General features: G+C 35.1%; 1 protein-coding gene across 1 annotated transcript in view; it reads left to right on the top strand.

Annotated features, from left to right (window-relative positions):
• Nucleotides 1–24,402, top strand: part of WDR7 (WD repeat domain 7) — a 500,592-nt gene that overhangs the window by 348,124 nt on the left and 128,066 nt on the right. The window contains exon 22 of the mRNA XM_051969585.1: nt 6,910–7,096. Coding sequence (XP_051825545.1) covers nt 6,910–7,096 — 187 coding nt within the window. The remainder of the gene's footprint in view (nt 1–6,909; nt 7,097–24,402) is intronic.

The following is a 24,402-nucleotide window of genomic DNA, read 5'->3' as shown; positions in this document are numbered from 1 at the left end:
TAATCCCCTTCTCCCATCATATGGCTTTCTGGCTGATTGGTCATGTCTGGGTACTGGACTTCTAGGCACTCTCTGGGTGCACCATTGGCTGCCATCATGCCCCAAGTGTTTTTTGCCTTGGGCCCTGGGGCTGGGCCCCTCATCCCGTTTCCCTGAATCTGTCTGCATTCTGAGGCCCAATGGAAGCCTCTGTTGCATTTTGGACATGGGGTTTGGGGTCTTGTTCTCCCACCTTGTCTTCCCATTCTATCTCTATACCAACATTGAGCTTTCAGATGTCCTACTTTTCCACACTGAAAGCATCTACGAGTCTCTCTGGAAGTCCCTTGCCAAGAGGGACTCTGTCTTCTCATGTTTGGATTTTGGGAAGTCTGCATCATAGCCTGGCTATAAAAGGCACCTGTGCCCACTGTGGCACAGCGTCTTATGAGTTCCTCTAAAGGAGCATCCTTGCGCAGTCCTAGTATAATTCTTCTGCAAACCTCATTAGCATTTTCCTTAGCAAGTTGCCTTATCAAAATGTCTGTTATTGCATTTTCTCCATTTGTTCTTATGATAGCTGTCTGCAAGCGTCCCACAAAGTCAGCGAAGGGTTCATTTGGCCCTTGTGTTATTTTTGTGAAGGCCCCCCCTTGTCATCTTTATTGTGAAGAGAAGCCCACGCTTTGATAGCATTATCAGCAATTTGCTGATATGCTGCTACAGAATAACTAATTTGTGCTGTGACATCTGCATAAGGACCTGTACCTGTTAGTAGGTCACAGGTGATTGCAGTATGAACTCCACTTTGAATATTTTATTGGGCTTGTATCCTACAGAGTTCACTATATTCAGAAAGCCACAAGTAGTTCTGTCCAGGTTCTAGGCATATTTTTGCTATCGATTTCCAGTCATTAGGGGTCAAGATTTCAAAAGACAAATTTTGTAATAGCATCTTAACATAAGCTGATGTAGCCCCATAAAGAGTGCAAGCTTTTTTCAGGTCTTTGAGGATTTCTATATCAAAAGGTGAGTATCTTCTACTTTCTTGACCTGAAGAATTAAACTGTTGAATTACAGGAAAAATGTGGTGTTGAAATTCTGATACATTTTTCCCTTCTTCTCTGGCCTTAATTAGTCCCTTTTGCAATCTAGTCAAAGGAGCAGCTGGATGCTGGGGGGGAGGTGCTGGATGCCGGGGGGGAGGTGCTGGATGCTGGGGGGGAGGTGCTGGATGCTGGGGGGAAGGTGCTAGATGCTGGGGGGGAGGTGCTGGTGCTGTCACTGCCCCCCCCCCCCACTACCCCTCCTCCCTCCATCCCGGAGGGTGGAGTTGATGAAGGAGAGTCAATTACCTGCTCCTCAGGTGGGGCTGAGGCTGCCTCAGATTCACCCCACCCTTGAGCCTCACTTAAGTCTCCCTGCCCTGTGGGGATATGGCCATTAATCTGCTCTTTGTCTTCCTCCTTTATCTCAGGCTTCCCCCGTTGGCTATCCTGGTATTTTAAGGCCATCTGTATTGTATTGTATAAATAGAACACTGCAATGGAAACTGAACGAGGACCGTTTTCATTGTTATATGCAGAGATCTGTTGACCAACCAATGCCCAGTTTTTTAGAGAGATTTGCTTTTCCTCTAAGAACCAAGGGGAGGTGCGTTTTAATGTAGCCAGAAGTCTAGCTGTCTGTCCCTAAGTTACAAGTAGCCCTTGATCTTCTATCAGCTTAAGCAGGCTTTCTATAGCACCACTCTTGGGTGGGTCTGGGGTTCGGGGGGTTGGGGTGGGGGATGGAGAATCTTTACCTAGGATCTGTCCCATTTCAGCCAAAAAAGGTTGTACTCACTCAGTTCCTGGTCACTGGAGACTTCTTCAGTGAAAGTAGGGTCCTTAGTTCCCACGCTTGGGCGCCAAATGTTAGAGTTCAAATGTTGGAGTTTGTTCTTCTCAGAGCACAGCCGGTTTAGAGGCTTAGAGCCCTTCGGATGTCTCCAAATCCAAAGGTTCTGTCCTTCAGCCTCTGCCTCTACTTTCTTCTGCCTCCAACAGAGATGGAAGATCTCTCTTATCTCCTTCTGGGGAGCCCAGCCACCTACTTGCCGCGGAGAAAGGGCTTCTGGCGTAGCTCCACTGAAGTCCGTCAAAAGTGTTCTCTGCAGCAGAGTCGTTCCTCTCGAGTCTAGCGCGATCAGCCAGCCAAGAGGAAAAAAGTGTATTCTGGAATGGCTGTCTCGCCTTATATGTGAACCTTCTGAGAGAATGGGATTATGGGTTTTCTCCCATAGTGCTCTCTGGCCCAAAGAGCTTTAAGGTGTGGTGTAGAAAGTGTACTTTTTGAAGCTAGCATACTTGTGGAGTCCAGTGAGTAAAGGTGGGAACACAAGCCTTGTCTTGATTAGTTCTACTTAGTACCTTGTTTCAGGTTCTGGCCAAAACAACTTCTTGTAAGATTAGATCAACTCTAATTACTTAGCAGTTAGTAAGGATTCCAACAATGGATAATGAAGGAATGATTTAAATGGTAATGACAGTAGAGCAGTGCAAATTATAGAAGACTAAATTGTTTTATTATTGACTTGGGAATCCCTTACAAGATGCTCTGCAAATACATCTTTAGTTTGTCTAATTTTTACATTCATCTTACTGTATATGTGTTATTTCAAAATAAGTCTTTGTCTTTTCCATTTTGATTGTGAGTGTCTGGATGATATCAAAATTACAAAAACAATAGTTATAATAATGATGTTAGGAATCTCTATTCCCCTGTAAGTTTAAAAAACTACTTAGAAAATTATATGATAAATAGTTTGTTTAGGTTTTTACTTTTTAACCTTTATTAATTGCCTTTAATAATGTTACCTACATTTCAACTCAGCACACTCACAGAAAAATGTTTTTAAGTACCTACTATGTGCCAAGCATGTTCTAGTGTTTAAATACAAAATTTATTGTCCACTATAGGTATTTTTATTTAAATTTTAGAATTTTAGAATATTAAAAATAAATTTTGAGCAGATAAGTGAATATTATATGTATTGGGAAATGGAAGAAAACTTCAGTGATACTAAAACTGAAATTCCACAAGCAAGTTGTTGCTTTCATTTAATGCATAAAAGAGGATCAAAGAAGAGATATCAAGGAAAAGACTCCTAAATCTCAAGCAAAGAAGGGTCGAAGACTGGGACTGTAATATAGAAGATGAAGTAATGCCCAAAGATGCCATTTTTTTTTTCTTGACATGAATGAGAAGGAAGATAAAACAAACAAAAAAAAACCTGCACCCCAAAAAGAGGAAGATGAGATATATATGCCAGATTAAAATGAAAAAAGAAACTATTAATTAAATTCAGAAGGCAGACAATGTAAAATCAAGAGTAGTGAAGTTGGAAGTCAAGTTAGAAACAGGATAAAATGTTTCAGAGAATAAAAATAATGCTCAAAATGAAAGAGGAGAGAGAACCAGGTCAGCTGTGGAAGAAAAAATCAAAAGCAAGAAAGATCATTCTGAAAGAAAAGGAGGAAATAAAGTCTAAAACCAATAGGAGGACACAGAGTCTAAACTAGTGGAAAAAACAAAAAAAACAAAAAAGCAAGTGAACATTCTGGAAGAAAAAGAGGACATATTGTCTAAATCGATGATGGAAACAGAAACAAAAAAAATCACATTGCAAGAACCAGAGAAAGAATCGCAGGATAAAGTCCTGGAGGAAGGAGAAGGTTAATAATCATTGTAACAATGCAAGAAGAAGCCTCAGAGTGTACAATATTAGAAGGAAGAGTCCCAACTGCCTGAAGCTTTGCAAGAGGAGGAACAAATTGTTTCCTAAATACTGTCATGCCCATTTCTTTTTGTGAAATTGGAGACCAAGAATAAAAGGAGAATATCATCAGTGGACATGAAATAGCCCAGGCAATAAAATTCAAGACAGCCGCAATGAGGAAGATTTAGAGTTTATTTGGTACCGAGCTCAGAACAGAGTTCTAATCGAATTCCGTACCTTCACAGCACTAAGGACAGCTTTTATAGACGTTTTTCTTTGTTCAGCTATGTTACATTGGAATCTGTGATTAGCATTTTACTCCAAGGTGGGAGTAAGTATTCTGCATAAATAGATCAATCTTGAGCACTGCCTGAGCACCACCCACCTGGAACAGATAACCTTAAGGGCATTGTTGACCCAGTCTTTTGAAATACAAAAGAAATCCCCAATCTAACTAAGCAAACTTTCTTCTGCTGGCCTGAGGCGGGAAGGAGGGATTTGTCCATTTCAGACAGTGTTCACTATTATCATACTGAATACAGTTGTTAAATAGGGAATGAAAAAGTGGGGAATAAATATTGTGACTTTTAAAGATGGAACAACTGAGGGATGCAGGAAAACTGATTTTGCCATTTTCTGGGCTGGTACTCAGCCCCAACAGTGAAACAAGTTGTTCAGGATAATATACGGAGAACTTTGAATGAAATTTTTTTTTTAAAAACTTCTGAACTTTACTAGTTTTTTTTTTTTTTTTTTTTTTTTTGAGTATTTGTTTATAATGACTGGATGTACTTCCAAGAAAGACAAACAACAAAACAAAGAATTCCTTTCTTCAAAAACAAATGAAAAACACAAGCCTTCTAATTGGATCCTTAACTAGTACCTAAATAAAGCTACATAATATAATGGAACCATAAAAAAGAATTATGTATTAATTCATGCAAATTTATACACAACTATACATATTTGTATTTGTAATTATATGTATAAATATGGATAGAGGTATATAGATGATTTCAAATGTGAGCCATTTTAATCCCTTTTCTCTTTAATTTTTACAGATGAATTGAACATTTAGAATATGTAATGGATAAGAAAGCAAATTTCTTTCTGTGAATAATTGTCATTTTAATTCTCTTCTATAGCTGTTTAAAAGCCCCATCATCCTCTTACACACACTTTTATGATCTAGTCATCCATGATTCTTTCCGCTTCCTCAACTGCTAAGCCTGTCAGTAAGCCTACTGATTCTAAATCTTCTATCCTCTTCTTTTTAATCAAGCATTTCTTTTTTGGGCTATTATTATCACCTGCTTTTTAATCTCCCTGCCTTGTTTTCTCTCTAATCCACTCTATAAATTGCTTCCCTTCTCCTCTGATGCCCCTGCCCCCCCCCAAAAAAAAAAAAAAAACTTTCCTAAACTACAGGTGTAATCTCACTTCCATGCCCAAAAATATTAATATTTTTCTACTTACTGCTTCTAAAATAAAATCTAAATGCCTTAGACTAGCATTTAAGGCCCTTCACAGTTTTTTGTGTTAACTTAAACATTTTGGTAGTCATCTCTCAGAAAGTTAGCTTTAAGTGTTTTAAGTAACATTACTTTCCATCTATAGTATATATCTCTTATATGTACCTATTTATTGACATGTGTACTTCCCTGTTTGAATAGGAGCCCCTCAAGGGCTAGGACTAAGATCTTTTATCCTCAGTGCTCAGCACACATTGAACACTTAATAAATGCTTATATGATTGAGATCATAGACTCTATGTTTCAGTCCAGATGGACAGCTTTTCATTCCCTGCTTCTATGAGCATATTCATAGCATGTGCTCTGCTCTGCCTTCCTATCTTGGCCTTTCAGAATCTCATTTTCTTTCAAGTCTCAGTTCAGTTTCCACATCTTCCGAAATTCTTCTCTGGCCCCATAGTTGTTATTGTTCTCTCCTGCCTCTGAGAATGACCAGTGGTTGTCCTCATTACTCTCCACCTTGTTGTTTCTTCCCAATGAAGACGTAAGTTTTATAGGGAATACCAATAATTTAGTATTTTGCCTTTGTATCTGCAGCACCTGGTCATATGCATGGGTTTAATAAACATTCAGTGAAGTCTTAGTTTGTCACAGTGTCCCAAGTGACCTTGGGATCTTGAAAGTTATACTAAAGAAAGGCATGTTCTAGCATTCCTTCTCTTGGGCTAAGGGTTCCTAATATGGTGCAAGGACCAATCTGACTAATATGAAAAGGCCCATTACTAGTTAGTTGACAATTTGATGGCCCTTTCTTGGGTAGTAGCCACCTTTGAAACACCAATGCCTTCTTAAATTTATTTACTTATTTGTTTGTACCTCTAGCATTCCTTTCAAGTTTCCTTGTTATCAGACAAAATTTGAAAAAGAAGGCATGTAATAGAAAGTGGATAGACCTCTGGGTCAGTGTTCAGGATGATCAGAGTTCAAATTCTGCTTTATTTATTTATTTATTAGCTATGTGACCCTAGGCAAGTAACTTAATCGATATCTATCTCTCTTTCTTCAATTATAAAGAAGAGTGAAAGGAGGCATAATAATATCACCTATCTCAGAGAGTTGTTTTTAGAATCAAATAAGATATTTGTAAAAGCATTTAGCACCAAATGAGATATTTGTAAAAAAAACTCTCTTAGCACAATGCTTGGCACACAATAGGCAATTAATAAATATGTGTTTCCTTCCCCTTCTTTGCTTCCTTCTATCCTATCCTTTTCTTTCTTTTAACACTTATTACTTGCCTGATCCTGCTCGTACTGCTTAATTTTTGTAAAGTTTGATTTTCTCATTCATAAAAATAGGTAGTTTTGATACAAAACAAACAAACAAATGTATTTATCATAGATATGTTTTGGTTATCAAATTACAATTTGGGGGGAATATGAGATATAATAATGATTTTTCCATAGTTCATATATAGAGAAAGCTATTTTTACTTTGATGATTTTATTAAGATGCTTAAGGTTTATGATCTATTTCTATGTGAATTGTAGGCATTTCATATTTCACTACTTCTTTATAATCTGAATTGGCATCTAGTTCAATCTAATATGTGGAACACAATTTGAAAACTTGTGTCAGGAAAAAAAAATCTAAGAAGCAAAGTTAACAGTATTCCTTTGCATTTTGTTTTGTACTTAGGCAAGGCATTGACGTTTCTTCTCCTACAACCACCTAGTCCTAAACTCCCACCTCACAGCACAATTAGAAGAACTGCTATTGATCTAATAGGACGAGGTTTTACAGTATGGGAGCCTTATATGGATGTGTCTGCTGTCCTAATGGGCCTTCTCGAGCTCTGTGCTGATGCTGAGAAGCAACTGGCTAAGTAAGTGCCCGGTTTTAGTTATTTTTATTCATGTATTTATTCTATTTAAAAATATTTATACTATTAAAAAATTTTTTTTGTTGTTCTTGATTTGTAATATCATTTATTTAGGGAACTTTTTGTGGAAACTCCTTCACCATTGCAGGGAAATTCTTTAATTTATTGGAGAATTGCTAGAGCACTGAAATGATCTATGACTTGGTTTTTTATTGTCATAGAGTTTTTGACTGAGGCCATATCTGGACTTAGGTCTTCCTGACTGTAAGACCAATCCTTTACCTTATGAATCATGTTATTACTGATGCGGTTCTAGTGGTAGAGAACTGAGATGTGAGAATCCCCTCTTTGGTCAGAGGCACAGGTTCAATGTGAAAGAATTCACGAATCTGAAGTCTTAGTGACAAAAAAAGGAAGTTTTATTTTTCACTAAGAGGCTCTCTCTTAGACCAATCTCTTATTGAGGAGATTTGCAAAGAATGTGTAAATAGAAACCTATTTGATGAGCAAATCTTGGGGCTGAGGGCAGTTTGAACTGATTATTAGACCAAGGTCTCCCAATTGAATGAAATCACTTAGAAGACTTTTTTCAGAATTTGGAGTTTCCTGAATAGGAATCCAGCTACCCAAATGATCAGTGTGGGGTGATTTGCCCAAGATTTCCAATTGAATGATGTTGCTTATCTTAGAAGAAGGCCTTTCTGGAAAATATGCCCCATTCTAGACTCTCTGGGAGACCCCGTTCTCCCTTCTTTTACAAATCAAAGGGAACACAGTTTCAGAGTGATTATTTTACAGATTAAAGGAGATACAGTTTCAAAGTTCACCCCAGTCATTACCAACTCTAAAGAATTTTTATAAACTGACTGATAAGAGAGAAAATCCCCACAAACAAAATTCCTGTTTTTTAAAAAAAAAGTCCATCAGGGCTCTGGAATTGGTACCTATCAGCCAAACTAGAAGTAATTTAATAAGACCTCTACTTAAGGAAGATTATCTTGGCAGCCATTTAGGAGATTATTAAGAGTAATCCAGACAAAAGATGATAAGGTCTAAAATTAGGTTGGTGGTCTTATGAGATGTCATATATATGGTGGAGGAAAAATAACTTAGCAATTCATTTGATATGAGGGGGAGGAGTTAATAAGAGGTAATGGTGACGAACAATTTTGAAGATGTGAATCTCAGTGTCTGGTTAGATGATGGTTGTCCCTATAAAACTTAGGAAGTTTGAACAAAATGTGGACTTATGGGGAAAGACACTGAGTTCCAGGATATGTTGAATTTGAGATGCTTATGGACATTTGGGTGATGGCCATCGAACAGGCAGTTCATAATGAAAGATTAAAGTTCAGGAAAAAAAGTAAAATTAATTTTTTAGATTTGGAGATCTCCTTTATACATATAATAATTGAACCTAAAGGAAAATAATGAGCTCACCAAAGGAGCATCAAGAAAAGGTAGACTCTAGGACAGAATCTTGAGGGTTAAGTACAGATAGGCTGGAGAAAGATGATAATCCAGCAATATCATAACTCAGTAATACAATCTTGGAATCACATGATTTTAAAATTAAGTAGAACCCCAAAATTCATCTAGTCCCATATCTTCATTGTACATATATTGTAATTGAACCTTTTAGAGAGGTTAGGTATGTTAGCTAAATATAAAGGTAATCTCTACAGAAAAATTTAATTAGCAGTTGCCTCCATATAAAGAAAAAATAAGGATTTTTGTACATTGCAAATTTAAATAGGTGAATATACTTGAACTAGAGATACATGAAATCAGTAATTAAATCACTGCAATTAAAGTACTATTGTCCATCTGAATCTTGATTGAATTACTGTCTGTGGCAAACATGGATGTGTGTTTGGGGTTTTAAAATATTCTTGAGATTAGGTTTCTTCTTTTGTAAAGTGAACAAGTACTAGATGATCTTGGGATTTTTCAGCTACAAATACAGTTTTCTCAGAACATTTCTTTTGAAGGAATATATAAAATGAGAGATTCTTACTATAACTTTTTAAATCTCAGTGTTATATTTCCCTAAGAAACATTCTTGGTATTGTGGTAGGGCCTGAGGTTGAAGTCCAATCTCCCCTTTAGGAAAAGAAGCAAGAAATGTATCAGATAAAATTGTTTTTGTAGCCTAGGGGATAGAATTGTGATGACTTAGTGATAGCTTTTTAGGATGGGAACTATGCACTGGTGAAAATTAAATGCAGATTCATTTGCTCTTTTTGTTGTTCTTTTTTCATTGTGTTTTGTTTCTTCTACTTTTGCCTTAGCTTCAGTCTGTAGGGTAGATAGCTATATTCATTAGAATTTAATAATAGAGAGTAAAGTGAGGATCTCTGGAATTAACAAGAAAATCATAAAGAGACTGAGATTATATCAGAACAAATTTGTAGTTCAACTGCATTTATCTGGGCATATTAAATAAAAATAGAAAATCATCCTCAAATGAAATTCAGATTCTCTTTAGGAAATTTAATTTCTTTGACACCTAAGCAGAACAGTGTTGGTCTATTAACATTAATGAAAGCATTTATAGCAGAAACCTTGATTGGTCTGCAGTTTCTCTTCAGTATTTAACATTGAAACATTACTAAAAGATTTGTATATTGGTTTGGTATGGAAGACCTATATTTGTCTACCTTGAATTTTCTCTCTACTGTCACTCTAAAGAGCTGACTCTCCTTTTTTCCATTCATTTCTACTGCTGATTGAGCTTAAAAATTGACATCTTGTTAGGGCATATTAAAAATGTTTGTTTTGTTTCTGTAGTCATTTAGTTTTTTGTTTTGTTTCTAAATTAAATGTTATGCTATCTAGTTGTGCCACAACTCTTAAGTAATATAATCTTAACAAAAAAAAAAATGTTTTTTTTTTTCTTCTTAATCCTGCAATGACAGATTAGTATTCTGAGTGTGATTATTATATGTAATATTTAGCCTTACCTGCTTTATAGCAAGTAGAGTTCTAAACTATTTTATTGGCTTTTAAAAATCAGTTACTATTAAATGTATAATGTAAATGTATCCATTGTCATCACTATTTTAAAATGTACTTTACTAGGGTTTTTTTTTTATATGCAAAAAACAAATTCAATTTATTTAAGTGATATAAAGATCTGTACTTTAATATAGTTCTCTACTTCCTTCTAAAAGACATTGTTGTGTTTCTTTTGCATAGTTAGAAGTACTATGTAGCTTTAATACTTTATTATAGAATTTATGCAGATATAGAAGATATTAAAAATGCATTTGAATACCAAGTATAACGTTTCATTCTTTTTCTTCATGTTACATATTATTACATATGAATATTATTGATTTTCCCATTATAGGCATTTAAAAAACTAAGGTGAAAAGATATGGATAGACATATAATTAATTCTTGGTTTTCTAGGGTAAAGGAAAAATAATAGCATAAATTATTTTAGTTTCTAGTTTATTGCAAACAATACCATTTACAAGTAACAGAAATGACTGATTTAGGTTTTACCTTCTTTAGATCTATTCTGTTGTGATAATACTAATTTTAAGGGATTCCCAAATTATAGTGTTGTGTTCTTGAGAGATAGAATTGTATCTTCTAATAGTTTTATGATGCCTATTCTGCCTGATATAGTATAGGATATATAATCTGTGCTCAGTAAATGCATTTTAAGTAAATTGATTATAAACTAAAGAAATGCTATCAAAAGCAAATCTTATAACTTTAAAGAGCAAAAATTTTTTCAGTTTTAAAAGTCCGACTCATTCATCACCAAGCATATAAATAAAAATATCCAGTAAACAATTAGGGTTCCTCTGCTAATCTCTGCTAACGTATCTATGTTAATATTATTTTTTTAGTATCCTAACTATATATCAGGTCCTACTTGAGGTTCTTGTTGTCGCCTTTGCTAGACATACTCTCTATTCTCTTCTCCATAGATTCAAATCCTGTGTCCTTTAAGTCCCAGAACAAACTCTACTTCATCTCTAAACTTTGACTTCACAATTCTAATCCTCAGTGACTTTTTCTTTCTTAGAGTTTCAACAATGTGTGCTTTTAGCACTTTATTATATGGTTTTGTATGTTTTTCAATCAATAATTGTTTCAGTTACAGTCGGTTGTAATTGTTGTAAGCTCCTTGAGGGCCAGGGGCTCTGGGCTGCCTCTACTGTCGCACTTCTTAGCTTCCCTTTAACACATAGCTAGATTACATAGAATGCCTAGTAGATGCTCAACAGATAAGCAAGTGTAGGTATAAACAGATTTCCCATCCAATGGGAATAGCACTCAAATCATTATTCATTCATAATAGTAATTATTAATTGTGTGCTTTATGTATGCAGAACAATCCCAGTGTTGGACACTGGCGTAGATAAATGAAAAGTTCAAAGAGTTGCAAAATAAAGTACTTTACGAAGACTAAATGGTAAGACCATGGCCAGCTCTGGGCAAGATAAGTAGGAAAGAGCATTGTGGAAGGATTCCTTTAGTTAACACATTAATTAGACTTTAAATGATTGGTGGATTCCATGTGCAAAGATATTTGTGGCAGCCATTTTATAGTTGCTAGAACTGGAAGCTGAATTTTATGCCCATCAATTGGAGAATGGTATATGAATATTATGGAATATTATTGTTCCATAAGAAACCACAAACAGGATGATTTCAGAGAGGCCTGGAGAGGCCTACATGAATTGATGCTAAGTGAAATAAGCAGAACCAGGAGATCATTATACATGGAAATAACAAGACTATATGACGATCAGTTCTGATGGATGTGACTCTTTTCAATATTGAGATGATTCAGACCAATTCCAATTATTCAGTAATGAAGAGAGTCATCTACACTCAGAGAAAGAACTATGGAAAATGAGTGTGGACCACAACATAGCATTTCTAATCTTTCTGTTGTTTCCTTGCATTTTTGTTTTCCTTCTCAAGTTTTTTTCTTTATTTCTACATCCAATTTTTCTTGTGAAGTAAGATAACTATAAATATGTATACATATATTGGATTTAACATATGCTTTAACATATTCAACATATATTGGACTATCTGCTATCTAGGGGAAGGGGTGGGGGAAAGAGGGAAAAATTTGGAACAGAAGATTTTGCAAGGGTCAGTGTTGAAAAATTACCCATGCATATATTTTGTAAATAAAAAAAATTGTAATAATAATAATAATAATAATAAAAAGATTGGTGGATTTTGGAGAGCATTTTGGAACTATGCTCAAAAAAGTTATCAAACTGTGCATACTCTTTGACCCCACAGTGTTTCTATTGGGCCTATATCCCAAAGAAATCTTAAAGGAGAGCAAGGGACCCATATGTGCCAAAAATGTTTGTGGCAGCCCTTTTCGTAATGGCAAGAAACTGGAAACTGAGTGGATGCCCATCAATTGGAGAATGGCTGAATAAATTGTGGTATATGAATGTTATGGAATATTATTGTTCTGTAAAAATTTATCAGGAGGATGATTTCAGAGAGGCCTGGAGAGACTTAACACGAACTGATGAAATGAGCAGAACTAGAAGATCATTGTACACGGCAACAACAATATTATATGACAGTTCTGATGGACGTGACTCTTTTCAACAAGGAGATGATTGAGGCCAGTTCCAATGATCTTGTGATGAAGAGAGCCATCTACACCCAAAGAGAGGACTGTGGGGACTGAGTGTAGATCACAATATAGTATTTTCACTCTTTTTGTTGTTATTTACTTGCATTTTGTTTTCTTTCCCTTTTTTTTTCCTGTTTGATCTGATTTTTCTTGTGCAGCAAGATAATTATATACATATGTTTACATATTTAAAAAAGAAACCAAAATAAAATAAAATATTCCCCCAAAAAAGATTGGTGGTAATTCAGTACACAATTGTATGTGATCCATCACATTTTCGTTGTATTATCAAGTGCATGAAAGTAGCAATTTTAGCTTAGACTGTTTTATGTCAGACTATGATAGGCCTTTTAATAGTAAGTAAAAAATTTTGATTTTTCCTCAGTAGGCAGTATGGAACCATTGAAGATTATAAAGCTTGGAAGTTTATTGATTAGATAAATGTTGAAGAAATATTGTTCTTTTAGTATGTGAGATAGATTTAAAGGAGGAAAGAAGAGAAATGAGGAAGCTTGTTAGAAGACCATGATAGTTGTTCACATTTATGGTAGTAGTAAAGGTCTGCACTAAGTAAGGTTTTGGCATTGGGAATAGAAAGACAACAGAAGTGTTGTTTTTGGAGATGAAATTTATAACTGAAATTCATAAACATCATTGATCACTGACTAAGATTTGAAGAAGTTAAACACAAAACAAAACAACTCAAGATTATGAACAAGATAAGGGCTTAAATGGAAGTAGGGAAGTCAGAAAAAAGTACAGGTTTAATGAGAATGATAAGCTTGGTTTTGGACAGAGATGTTGCCTACAAGAACTAGTGGTCCATCCAGGTAAAGAAGTATGGATAATTGAACATCTAAAGCTCAGAAGAAAAGTCTAGCTTAAAGAGAGATTTGGATATCTCTAAAGGTAGTAGTTGAAGCTATGAGAATGAAAGAAATTAAGGGAAAGAAGTTAAAGAGAAAGGAGCAAGGCTAGACACTTGGGGAACATACACACCACAGGTTCAATCTGAAAAAGAGGAACTAGCAACAGAGACAAAGAAGGAAATATTAGAGATAGAAGAATCAAAAGTGTGATACTTCTGAATCTGAGAAAAGAGAATATATCCTGTGTGTGGATTGATAATGCCAAAACAAAATGGTTCATGGGTGAAAGAGACAGAAGAATGGCCATTGGATTTAACAATTAGAAGATAATTTAGTGACATTTGAGAGAGCAATTTTAGCAGAGTTACTAGGGGCAAAAACTGAGTACAAGGGGTCAGTCAGCAGATGTTAATATTAAGTACTTAAGGCTCTGGAGATACAAAGAAATGCACACATACACATGTTTCTGCCCTCAAGGAGAGTATACAGATAGGATAGACAAATATAAATTAATAGAAGTATACAAATAAACATGAAATAGATGAATCTAATCTGAAAGAGAAAAGTATTCACAACTGGGAGAACAAGAAAAGGCCTATAGAAAGGGGGCCTTGAACTGAGTCTTGAAGGAAGCCCTAGAAACTTAAAAGTCAGGGATAAAGAAGGAAAGCATTCCAAGTATGGGTGACAACTATTGCAAAGGCATAAAGATTGTCATATTCAAGAAACCTCTAAGTAGGCCAATGGAAGCCTACTTAGTGAATGTAGGGAAATAAAAATATTGGAAAAGGGAGAAGGTGACAGGTTTAAGTGCCATACAGAAGAGTTTATATTTGGTTCTGGAGGAAATGGTAAGTTACTAATGTTTATTGAGTAGAAAAGTTAATATATTCCTGTGCTTCAAGAAAAGTATCAGTTACCTTGGTAGCTAAGTAGAGGATGAATTCCATTGGAGAGAGACTGAAGAAGAGTGTTAATTAGAAAGTTATCGCAATAGTCCTGGTCAGAAGTAATAAGGGCCTGAATTAAAGTAGTGACTGTGTGAATGTCTATGTATGGATACATCTGTAAATACACACACACACACACACACACACACACACACACACACACACACGGTTTTAGACTTACTACCAATCTGAAGATCTACAAAGCCATTGTGCTGACTTTATTGTTGTGTGCCTGTGAAACCTGGAAAGTATATCAGTGTCATGCCAGGAAACTGAATCACTTCCATTTGAATTGTCTTAGGAAGATGCTGAAGATCACTCGGTGGGATAAGATACCAGACACCGAGGTCCTTTCTTAAAATAAACTGTGAAATATTCCAACTCTACTGCAAAGAGCACAACTCAGTTGGGCTGGCCATATTGTTCAAATGCCAAATGTACATTCATTAAAAAGATTGTTTTATGGAGAACTCACACAGGGCAAACATTTACAAGGTGCTCAGAAAAGGAAATACAAGGACATTCTCAAGGTCTCTCTTAAGAACTTTAGAATTGATTGTATGACATTGTTGGTGGAGATGTGAACTGATCCAATCATTCTGGAGAGCAATTTGGAATTATGCCCAAAGGGGGCTACACTGTGCACATATGCTTTGACCCAGAAATGTCTCTACTGGGTCTGTATCCCAAAAATATCATAAAAAAAGGAAAAAAGGATTCACATGTGCAGAAATGTTTGTAGCAGCCCAAAGGGCTGCTACATTTTCTCAGTTGGAGAATGGCTGAATAAGTTATGGTATATGAATATTATTGTTCCATAAGAAACAATCAATAGGATCATTTCAGAAAGGTCTGGAGAGATTAATATGAGTTGATGCTAATTGAAGTGAGTAGAACCAGGAGAACACTGCATACAGCAGCAAGAAGATTATGTGATGATCAACTCTGATAGACGTGACTTTTTTCAGCAATGAGGTGATTTAGGCCATTTCCAATAGCCATCTGCATCCAGAAAAAGGACTATGGGGATTGAATGTGGTTTACAACACAGGATTTTCACTTTTTTTGTTGTTGTTTCTTGCAATTTTCTTTCTCGTTTTTTTTTCCCTTTTTTGATCTGATTTTTCTTATGCAACATGATAATTGTGGAAATAATGTATGGAAAAACTGCACAAGTTTAGTATATATTAGATTGGGGTTGGAGGAAATGGTTGCAAGGCATGCATTTTGAAAATCAAAAGCTATTAAAAAAGCAAAAAAACTTAAGAAGTAATTCAACAAGACCTCATGCTTACTATTATCTTAAATACTTCATATTAAATCTCTATTTTACAAATTTTGTTAAATATAAATAACCTTTTAATGGTAATTTACTGTTGGAGATATTTAATAATATAATAATTGCATGTAAACTTAATTTTGATGTTGGACTTCTTTATTTGAATGAAAGTTTATAAATACTTGCCTCCATACCAGATAAATACAGTTTTAAATCTGAAAAAAAAAAATTGATTATATGACATGGGAGATACTGGCACAAGGCTACCCAGTATGGCATGCTCTCATCAGACAAGGTGTTGTGTTCTGTGAGCAAAGCAGAATTGAACTAGCTCAGGAAAAAAAAAGTGAGAACCACAAAATTAGAGAAGCCATCCCAAATGTTCACAGGGATTATTTGTGTCTGAGCTATGGCAGAGCATTTCAAGCTCATATTAGTCTGATCAGCCACAGTTGGATACACTGTAACTTGACTCTAATATGATAATGTCATTTTGTTCCTCTTCAAGAATGAAGAATGAAGAATACATTAAATATTGTATGAAAATAGATGTGGTAACAAATTCAGAATAGTGGGGAATATAGTATTATCCGATATAGGTAACTTAAAAAATAAATTTTTGGATATCTTATTTCTACAATATCTAAATTGATCCCCATGTCCTTCCCCCTACCTTTTTCCAGAGTCATTCTGTAATGTCCGGACTAGCTCTCTAGAGGACCCCAGGATCAGCCAGAGTCCTTGGTCTTTAGGTGGAGAAATGAAGGAGGCAGGAGAGCCGCCATGTGGTTGGTCAAAGATGGAGTCTGGACTCTGGAGTCTGGAGCCTGAATCTTCTGTATCTGAGAGTGCTGTGGCCGAGAGAGCTCTGTATCCCTCCCCCAGCCCTTAAATCCTTTCAGTACAATTACCTCATTACATCACATTGAGTATGTGGAACCATAAGCACCATGTTGTGATTCAAATTCTGGCCTTTTTAGAGTTCTGGCCTGCTATATCATTCCATAAGAGATAATATGAGAAGGAAAAAAATTATTAAAATGATTAATATATCAAAAATATGACAATATATAGTGTCCTATTCTTGTAGATCACCCCTCTCTGCTTTGGGATCCAGCCTAATTTTTTTTTTTTGACATTGTGATATTTGTTTTTGATTGTTTTGTGTTGACTGTACTTTCTTTCAGTTTTCTATCCTTCTCTGAATTTATCATATTCATTATTTCATAAAGCATATATATAAATTTTATTTTAAAGTTTACTAGTAATGGAGAGGCAGAAAGATGGAAGAAAAGTTGCGTAATACTTTATGTGTAAAGAAAGTGCTTAATAAAGTTCAGTTGATTTGAATGGATTATAAAGATCAAACTTTGGGATATTAGGGAGACCTAAGCATTTTTGAAGGCAAGATAAGAAGGAAAGACAGTAAATACATTATGGGATAGGAGAAAGATAACTGGACATGGCAGTTATTAGTCCTGAGTTCAGTCACATCTCTCCCTTTTACTAGCTATATGATCATCAGACAAGTTATTTTCCCCACTATAAGTTGCCTCTGTCTTTATATATAATAAAATGAGACTAATAAAGCTTACTCCTCTAAGGAAGTTTTAAGTGAAATGCTTAGTAAACCTTACATGAATTTGTATAAAAGAGCTAATGATTTCAAGAGATCCTAGAAAAGATAGGAGGAAATGAGATGGAATCAAGCATTCAGATTGAAAGATTAGCCTTAATCAATAGGAGACATGCTACTTCTGTCACTAATGAAAAGGAAGAGGGTGGAGAATGATGATATTGCAATTTGAGAATAGAGGGAAGCTAATATAGGTCAAGAAAAATACAAGTGTGATTAGAGATTTCATTAAAAGAGAAAGGTTGAAACATTAAATGTTTGGATTAAGATAAGGAGTCAGTAAGTCTAAAGAGATTGCCAAACAGAGTAGGGTTTATACAAATGAATTTGTTGAACATGAATATGTAGTGGGTAGGATCAGTTCAGTTTTGTGGCTTTCTCAGAAAATTTATAGCAATAACAGCAGAAAAATTGACCCCCTCCTATGTTGAAAACTCTGAAATAACAAGTTTACAGAATTCAAGAGATTCTAATATATTAATTCATGCTACATTAACATGGCAGATCATGGGGTCAAGGTTGGATATGGAGGCAAGTGAATAGAAGACTTAAGAGAACAGAAATGGCTCAAAGAGCCAAAAGTCTTGATAAGGATAAAAAGTAGGGGTAGTATGTGTCTGTGAGAGTCAAAGAATTGAAAGGATAGGAAAATATAATTGGAGAATAGAATTTCCAAATAGTAGATATCAGAAGCCACAATGCTGAAAGATGGATGAGATACTAATCTGGTATGTCTCTGGAGTGAGGTGGAGTTCTTTGATTTCAGGTATTATATGATCAAGTAGTTAAAGGGTCTGTCAACATGATTTTTGTAGTCCAGGAGTTGGTATAGAAAAGAAGACTTGGGAGCAAGATGCTAAAATTCTTGGTAAAGCTAGTTGGCTGACCTAGAGGTTAAGTAGTTAGTAACAAGGAGAGGGTGGTAAGTAAAAGCAGATCATATGGACCTTGAAAAAGGAAACTGTCTAGAAGTGGCATTGGAGATAATTAATATGCCCAATCCATTGCCCACTACTGTGAATTAGGGGAATGAGGAAAACAATAGTCTCTGGTAGTCTGAATTGTGTGTGTGTGTGTTTGTGTGTGTGTGTGTGTGTGTGTATGAATGATATTGTAAAAGGGTTGAAACTCTGAATAGGCACACTGGAATCAGACAACCGAGCACTTAAGGCTAGTTACTTATTGGACAATAACTATTAGCATATACTTGGAAAAAACGGCCCTTCTCACTATTCCCTGCTGGTTTGATCTTTTGGTGTATACAGATAATCATAGGAGGGATTGGGGGTGGAATGAGACAAGCCAGACTGACTTTGGAGGAGGATGAGGAGAAGGGAGGTTGATGGAGAGCTTGTGGCAGTTTTGTCCTTCCCCCTCACTTTTCTCCCTAAAAACCAGTTACTTGCTTCATGATTTCCATAACTATTTAGAAGCATCAGTGACACTTTAGTGTTACTGTTCCAGAAGTAAAAATGTTTAATGCCTGTTCCAGAAATAAAAATTCATTGCAAGCATTCAATCCCTTTACCATGATGAATATTGATAAGAATACAAAGAAATGTGGTTTTCTATGGGAATGGCAACTCATCTTTGCATGTTGTACTAAAATATGGAGCTAAGTTGTCCAACTTTACAGACTTGGCAATCTTAATAGTATTAGTCTACTTTCTTAAGAAGATTTGCTAAAAAAAAATTGTCAGTCCTAATGGGTTAGAGGATTCCAGCTACAGATAAGATGAAGCCAATAAGTATATTTTGAAAACCAGTGACATGCAAGCTTCTTGATTTTTTTTTTGTAATTTTTTAAATTAAAGCTTTTTATTTTTAAAATGTATGCATGGATAATTTTCATTTATTTATTTATTTATTTATTTATTTGTTTGTTTGTTTGTTTGTTTGTTTGTTTGTTTGTTTTGCTGAGGCAGTTGGGATTAAATGACTTGGCCAGAGTCACACAGCTAGGAAGTGTTAAGTGTCTGATGCCAGATTTGACCTTAGGTGCTCCTGACTTCAGGGCTGGTGCTCTATCCACTGTATCACTTAGCTGCCCCTTGATTAACACTATTTTAAAAAAACACATGAGTAGGAGTAAAGGAAGCCATGTTGTGGTCCACACTCATTTTCCATAGTTTTCTCTCTGGGTGTATATGGTTTTCTTCATCACTGAACAATTGGAACTGGTTTGAATCATCTCGTTGTTGAAAAGAGCCAGGTCCATCAGAATTGATCATCCTATAATAGTGATGTTGCTGTGTACAATGATCTCCTGGTTTTGCCCATTCCACTTTGCATCAGTTCATGTAAGTTTCTCAAGGTGTCTCTGAAATCATCCTGCTGGTCGTTTCTTACAGAACAATAACATTCCATAACATTCGTACACCATAATTTATTCAGCCATTATCCAAGTGATAGGCATCCACTCAATTTCCAGTTTCTTGCCACTACAAATAGAACTGCCACAAATGTACTTTTCTTGAGAATAAGGATCATTTTGTTTTTTATCTTTGTATCTTCAGCATTTCTCACAATGCACATATGAAAGAATAAATGTTAGAATTGAATTACTCTGTTCCTTTCTACTAAAAACAAATAAGAAATTAAATACTTTTTGTGCATTATACAAGTATTTTATCATAAATTGTTTTGATGAGGCATTTCTTTTAAAGAAAAAAGTTTTTATTGCATCATACATAATTGTGGTGTTTTTTAAAGTGAATTTTAAAGTTGTCTTTTATCCTTATGGCAGACCAAAAAAAAAAAAAATTCTGCTTTAGTACCTTTGTTGATTATGATTCCCACTAAACCATTTGAATCTTTTTAATATCTGGGAAATCTTCAAACAAACGTAAGTTTTTGAAAGTTACCAGAAAAACCACAAAGAAGTATAATGTTTTTCTGCATTTGTGTTACATTTTTAAGAACATCTCAGGGAGGCATACTATTGAGAGGTTCTGGATTACGATGTGGGCAGTGTGAATAGAAAGAAACGATCTAATTTAAGAGACTTCCAAAGGACAAATTGAGAGAAATTGGTAAGAAATTGGTATTTGAGATTAAGGAAAAAGCCTTGGATGCTAGGAAAGTGGATTATAATACAAAAATTGGAAGAAGATAGTTTCAAGTAAAAACTTCTGCAGATAGAGCTAGAAGAATGAAAGACTGATCGCCACAGATTTTTTTCACTTCTTAAAAATTTATTCAATAGTATTTATTTTTCCAATTATATGTAAAATTTTCAACATTCATTTTTTTCTTTTTCTTTTCAAAACAAATGCACAGATAATTTTTGAGCATTGACTCTGGCACAGCCTTGTGTTTTAAATTTTCTCCTCTATCTCCTTATCTCCTCCCCTAGATAACAAGCAATCTAATATATGTTATATATGTTAAAATATATGTTAAATCCAATATATGTAAACATAATTATAAAATTCTCTTGTTGCACAAGAAAAGTCAGATCAAAAAGGAAAGAAAATGAGTAAGAAAACAAAATACAAGCAAACAACACCAAAAAGAATGAGAATGTTATGTTGTGATACACATTCACTTCCCACAGTCCTCTCTCTGGGTGTAGATGGCATATCTTCATCACATTGGAATTGGCATCAATCATTTCATTGTTGGAAAGAGTCACGTTCATCAGAATTGATCATCCTGTAATATTGATATTGCTGTGTATAATGATCTCCTGGTTCTCCCCATTTCACTCTGCATCAGTTCATGTAAGTCTCTCCAGGCCTCTCTAAAATCATCCTCCTGATTGTTTCTTACAGAACAATAATATTCTATAACATTCATATACCATAACTTACTCAGCCAGTCTCCGATTGATGGGCATCCACTCAGTTTCCAGTTTCTTGCCACTATAAAAGGGCTGCCACAAACATTTTTGCACACAGCATTCATTTTTGTAAGCTTTTGAGTTCCAGATTTTTTCCCTTTCCCTTCCATATCTCTTCCTTCCACAAGACTGCAAACAATCTGATATAGATTATATATGTACAATAATTTTAAGCACATTCCCATATTAGTCATGTTGTGGGAAAAAAAAGTCAGAACAAAAGGAAAAAACCACGAGAAAGAAAAATCAAAGAAAAAAAAGGTGAAAGTAGTATGCTTTGATCTTCATTCAGTTTCTATAGTTTTCTCTCTGGATGCAGATGGCTTTTTTCCATCTCGAGCTTATTGGAATTGTTTTAGATCTATGTATTGCTAAAAGCTAAATTGATCATCACATAATCTTGCTGTTAATATGTACAATTGTTCTACTCACTTCACTCAACTTCAGTTCAGGTAAGTCTCTAGGCTTTTTTGAAATCAGCCTGCTCATCATTTCTTACAGAACAATAATACTCCATTATATACGTATATTGTAGCTTATTCAGCATTCCCCACTTAATGGGCATTCACTCAATTTCTAGTTCCTTGCCACCACTCCCCCAAAAAGAAGCCGCTACATTTTTGTGCATTTGGGTCCTTTCCCCTCTTTATGATCGTTTTGGGATGCAGACCCAGTAGTAAGACTACTAGATCAAAGGGTATGTGTAGTTTTATAGTTCCTAATTGCTCTCTAAAATAAGAGCCACACAGCCCTTTTTGATGCCCATCCCTTGGAGAATGGCTAAATAAGTTATGGTATATGAATGTTATAGAATATTATTGTTGTATAAAAAGTGATCAGGAAGATGATTTTAGAGACGTCTGGAGAGACTTATATGAACTGATGCTAAGTGAAATGAGCAGAACCAGAAGATCATTGTACACGGCAACATCAATACTTTATGATGATCACTTCTGACAAACATGACTCTTTTCAACAATAAGATGATGCCAGTTCCACTGATCTTGTGATGAAGAGAGCATTCTACACTCAGAGACAGGACTGTGGGAACTGAATGTGGATCACAACATAACATTCTCCCTCTTATTGTTGTTCACTTGCATTTTATTTTATTACTCACTTTCTTTTTTTGATCTGCTTTTTCTTGTGCAGCAAGAGAATTATATAAATATGTTCATACATATTGGATTTTATATATATAGTTTAACATGTTTAACTTATATTGGATTGCTTGCCATCTAGGGGAGGGAATGGGGGAAAAGAGGAGAAAATCTGAAACACAAGGCTATGCAAGAGTTATTGTTGTCAAATTATCCATGCATATGTTTTGAAAATAAAAAGTTTTAACAAGAAAACTGTTTGGTTCTGCACACATATATTGTATGTAGGATATACTGTAACCTATTCAATATGTAAAGGACTGCTTGCCATCTGGGGGAGGGGGTGGAGGGAGGGAGGGGAAAAATCGGAACAGAAGTGAGTGCAAGGGATAATGCTGTAAAAAATTACCTTGGCATGGGTTCTGTCAATAAAAAGTTGTTTAAAGGTTAAAAAATAAAATAAAATAAATAAAAATAAAAAACTTAATTAAAAAATAGAATGAGTCAGATTTTGTTCAACTTTGGAGTGCTGGAGTGAGGAATAGTTTCAAAAGATTATTGAATAAGTAGTGGAGGTGAGGTATATATATCACATAAGAAACCTGGCAATTTGGGGGCCAAACAGATCTTGAAGCATTAGGAATACCTTCTGCCTGCTTGAAATTAGTAGGAAAGAGGAGATATTAAATATGTTAGAAATAGAAGGAAGAGCAGTGTGGTGATTTTCTTTTTTAAAATATAATAATATGATGGTTCTCTCTGGGAGAGAGCAGGTTTCTCGGGGAGGTTTTCTGGAGGCAGCCTTAGTATCAGTTCAGATCAATAATTATCCCAAAGGCAGTCAGGTGATAAAAGTTCAGATCTTTTATTGTCTCCAATATAGCCTGGTTAGCTTAGAGGCCTATCTCTCTGCTTGGTTCCAAGAGCTCTTGCTGCTTTGTCCTTTGCTTCTGCCTTTGCTTTCTTCAGCCTCCGGAACTAGCACCAAGTTGAATTTGTCTTGCCTCTGAGAGAGGGCTTCTGGCTCTCAATTTCCCAGAGTGCTCTGCGGCTGTCCCAGCGTGCTCTTCTCCAATGTAATTCAGCTGAACTCTGTCTTCTGCTACCAGCCAGCCAAGTGGAAAATGGAATGAATCTCTCTCTCCTTGGAGAGCTTCTGGCTCTTTAACCCAAAGAAACTAACTCACCATACGCTAAGAGCCTCTTTATATATGATTTCCCAAAGGTTGACCCAAGGGAGGCATGAATTCACAAAGTTACAAAGTTTGCTTTGTGAATCTCCCATACTTGTGAGCTCCAATGAGTAAAGGTGTGAACACAAGCATTGTATCAATTAGTTCTACTTAGTACCTTGTTTCAGGTTCTGGCCCAAAATATCTCCTTGTATGATCAGATCAATAATCTATCAATTCTAATGAGTTAGCAGTTTGTAAAGATTCCAACAGAGTTGAAAACAAAATTAAGATTTCTTATTCTTTACATGTTTTATCAATTATTCCTGTGTATGTAATTGTGTGGGGGAATGTTTATGTGTAAAAATGAGCAGAATATTTTTTTCAAATGAGGTAATTTTGCTGAATTATGTTAAAGATTTAGAAGTTTACCATGAGGCTTCATAAAATCTTTGAATAGTGTTTAAACTTTTAAAAACTCAACTTAAGCTTAGCTATTTAAGAAACATTTGGAATTTGCCACTAAAGAATAATATAATTTATTTTCACAGTTAACTTCAATGGTCAGAGAACATAGGTTGCATTACTTTTTATAATATCCATTTTTTCTTTGCCATGGAATCTGAAATAGGGATATGTTGTATATAGCTTTGTATAGTCTTAATTTGAATAAATTTGCTTTAAAATCCTACTTATATAGATTATTTATTATTTTATTATTAATTCATTATTTTTATTATATATTTATTTGTAATAAATTTATTATATTATTATATAAATTTAAGATTATTATTTACTGCATGCTACTTACAAAGATTATTTTTCTTATT

Source organism: Antechinus flavipes, chromosome 1 (assembly GCF_016432865.1).
Source record: "Antechinus flavipes isolate AdamAnt ecotype Samford, QLD, Australia chromosome 1, AdamAnt_v2, whole genome shotgun sequence".
NCBI lineage: Eukaryota > Metazoa > Chordata > Mammalia > Dasyuromorphia > Dasyuridae > Antechinus > Antechinus flavipes.
This window is presented reverse-complemented; position numbering and strand designations above follow the sequence as displayed.